This window comes from Mizuhopecten yessoensis, unplaced genomic scaffold, assembly GCF_002113885.1.
Source record: "Mizuhopecten yessoensis strain PY_sf001 unplaced genomic scaffold, ASM211388v2 hete_36170182, whole genome shotgun sequence".
In the NCBI taxonomy this organism is placed as follows: Eukaryota; Metazoa; Mollusca; class Bivalvia; order Pectinida; family Pectinidae; genus Mizuhopecten; species Mizuhopecten yessoensis.
This window is the reverse complement of record NW_018485340.1, coordinates 1-3,616: the sequence shown is the minus strand read 5'-3', so window position 1 is coordinate 3,616 and position 3,616 is coordinate 1. Positions and strand designations below refer to the sequence as shown.

The 3,616-nt window shown below is 37.5% G+C and overlaps 1 protein-coding gene across 1 annotated transcript; it reads left to right on the top strand.

The window, feature by feature from the left end:
* Window positions 1-204: 204 nt before the first annotated feature.
* On the top strand, window positions 205-2,624 carry LOC110444764 (protein PIF-like; the record flags this gene model as incomplete). The annotated part of the gene is made up of 3 exons (XM_021489124.1): window positions 205-359; window positions 1,135-1,552; window positions 2,534-2,624. Coding segments are annotated over exons 1-3 (661 nt in total), but the record flags the coding sequence as incomplete, so codon positions are not given.
* Between the last annotated feature and the right edge of the window lie 992 nt (window positions 2,625-3,616).

The following is a 3,616-nucleotide window of genomic DNA, read 5'->3' as shown; positions in this document are numbered from 1 at the left end:
CTCTTTGAAAAAATAAACCTACAATATTAGATCATAGTAAAATACAATCTATTATTTTAAGAACGATAAACGCAATATTATGTAAATAAAGGACCGTAAACATGTACTGTTATTTGAAATAGAAACGATCAAAATAAATATTATATCACTTTGCTACCCTTTACAGTCTGTAGGCCGGAAGTCTACCTACCTTTCTGTGGCGGACTAATGGACCAATCTGGACATGACAACGTCATCGAGAACGAGGGTGACCGCGTTTTTGTCATTGACGGGAAGGCTTATTTCAACGGTCACTCCACTCTCTATATTCCAAGCTTCTCGGACGCTCACTACGGAGACTCGGTCGTCATCAAGCTCAAGTGAGTACAGCTATCGTTACACACGGGAATGTTGTCGTATTCCACATCCCGTAAGTTTATTTTTACTTACGGAATGTTGTCGCCAAACCAAAGGTTAGTAAGTATCTAGTTATAGGCAGGAAGTTGACTGATCAACATCAGTGTGTTTGCCTCTTGTTGCATACCGGGTGTGTCGTCATCAAATGAGTATCAAGCTCCTATGAGTTTATCTAAATTATCTTTATTTCATTATGTTGTTGCCAAGCAACAAGTGAGTAAATCCTGGAAACATGCTTGATGTCATGGTAACATGCTCAATGGTTTTCTCATCACGCTAAACGCAGTATTAAATTAAAATGTTACAAATACACTATCAAGCATCGGAAGCAAGGCGAGGTGAAGGTTAAGAATCATCTCTAAGAAGTGACGAAACGGCTACAACGATGTCATCTTAAATGAGCATATGATTATGAACCAATGTGTATGTTAGGGTTGACTTCATATACTGTTTGTTACTAACTTATTTTGGTAGATATGATGAACGTTTCTATTTTCGGTATACGACTTGAAATATTCACTGCGAGATCACGCGAGATCACGCGTTTCTTTTCATCATTCGTGCAGCTATCTATCGAATTCGATAAAGTTCTTAACTTCTAGGAAAGAAAATCTAACAGCACATTGTATAATTTTAAAGTTCACTATTGACGGAGATCAGGGGAAACTAGTAGATTCACGCTACTACTCCAGTGCGATGTGTTTAACTATTTAACATGATTGCTTTTCCAATCCCTAGGTATAAGATGGCAAACAGAACACCAGAGGGGGGAGGTGACCACACAGAGCAATATGGTGACTTCGACTACTACAACTCAAACGATGAAAGCTACGGGTTTAACGATGAGTATGACCAAGACGAGGACGACAAACTTTACCGCACAATGGCGCTCGTCTCCAATGGCGACTGTGACAACGATTACACGTGGTCTGGTTCGTGTTACGAGAACCCAACCATCACTATTGCGACGAATAGACGGACAACCATCTTTGACGTCCAAACGTCCGAGGACGAGCACGAAACGCAGATGGAGGTGCACAAAAAACACGATAAAACCCTTCACGATGACGTGGATTATTATGATGACGAATATTACTCCTATCTGTTTGAGAACAGGTTCCACGACGACTCCAACAACTGTACCAACGACACGTGGGTAGGTGTTGATGCTCGTGCCGAAGAACTTAGATTTTATGAGTCCTTTTTTATATGCATGCTTTCTCTATTTTCCTTTTTCTTCTGAAGAGTAAAACAAAATGTTATAAGTTTGTTACAGTCAGGATTGCGGTTGAGATGTTTGTTGGTTAGAGATGTTTGTTGGTTACAATTAGGATCTATTTCAAACTAAGGCATTTTATGACACGAAGGGTTCTAACTTTGCGTTGATGTTGTGTCAAAACAACGACGAGTGTATGATATTTGAAGTAAATATACCGGCTCATCCTCCAGTGGCAATTATGAAATTCCACTCAGACTCTTTGAATACTTGTTGGTTTTTGAAATGACAATGATTTTCCTTTAAAACATGGTGAAATGAAATATTTCTTGCAAGTCCCTCTAATGCACATATCGGATACATATCTGATTTTGTTGCAAGAGTAGTTAAGACCAATTTCTATGTTTTGACCCCTATCATTACAGATGAGTCAGAGAAGAACGAAACAGCTGTAGGATGCAGTATACAATGTATTTCTTTTTTGGCACAATTTTGCAATCACCTGTGTGTTTGCTACGTCCATCTTTGAGCATTGAATATATTTTCAGCTTGAAAAAAGTAAGATAAGACTATGCCAAACATAAAGTAAGAAAAGTGTAGGATGCAGTCAGTGTCAATTCACACCGCCATTTACCTAGCATCACCGATGAATCCTAGAAGGACGAAACAGCTGTATGATGCAGTGCGTTTCATGTTTGGCATACTGTATCTATTTCCAAACTTGATGGGTGCAATCAACTATTACTCATACTCTGTGTAATAATAACGACGGAATAACATGTTTAACTTAACTATAAAAACCTCAGATAGTGTCGTTTTTAGGGATAAAATCATTAATAATGTTTAAATTGAACCATATTCTACACAGGACATTGTTTTTATTGACAATGTGTCTAAATTCTAAATTTGACATCTCCACAGGATGACGAATGGCGGACTGTAATGTTCCTGGTCCATAACAATACATTCAGCGTTTACGACAACAACCTTCACGACCAAAGTCCAGTTTCTGGTAATGTTACTGACACGGAAACATAATTCCCATTAAACTCGTTGAATAATTATACGATAAAAGGAAACGGAGTATGTTTAGATATGATCAAATAAATACATCGTTAAAGAGAATTTGTTAAAAAATGATCCTGTAATAAAATAATTTTAATCTCAAAGCAAAAGCAGGTTATTAGCGTTATCAAACTTGATCAATGATGTTCAACATCTCTCGCATTGAGGTTCGTTTTCTGAATATCTATAAAGTAAAGTATAATCAATGTCTTCTTCAGTTAAACCTTCGCTTCGCCAATTTACTATATTATTAATGACACATTATCAATAAGTTTCCTGGTATCACAAGCCCTGTTTTGATATGTTGATTTGATGGATACCCACTTCAGATAGCCTATCTACATTTAGCATCATTTCACAACTGTACTTTAATCCATAACAACAATTGTACTTTGTTTATCCGCATCCCAGTTTATTACAATACATTGATCAAGGACCCCTGTCCCACCGCTCTGTAGTTTGTCGTATGCAGTAACCTCCCCTTAATACCGTTTGTGAACACTTCCGAAGACCAGGGGGTTTGCACTCCGATCTAGACCCGCTGGACAGTTTCCACTCAGAACAATGCTGTTGAATATATTTAGTTTATTTCATCTTTAGTATTTCTCACAAAAGTTCCGCCAGGTTTGATTTCTTTTCAGAAATGATTTATCAAAGCTATAGTCATGGTAAAAAATTGGTATTTGTACCGGGATCATTAACGTTGTTGACAGGCTAATGGTTACCTTAGTGATCTGGTGTAGGCTGTGTGTATTCTACAGTATAGTGTCAGTGTATGATATACGTCTTGTACTACGGATGATTTGGTATCTATACATTTATCTACAGAGCGTTCCTCTCCCTGTACACAACCATTATCCCATTTTCCGACATTTTAATTGCTATCACTGATGTAGCTGCTTTTTCTATAAATGAGTTTGTTCACTCTAAGTATCATTA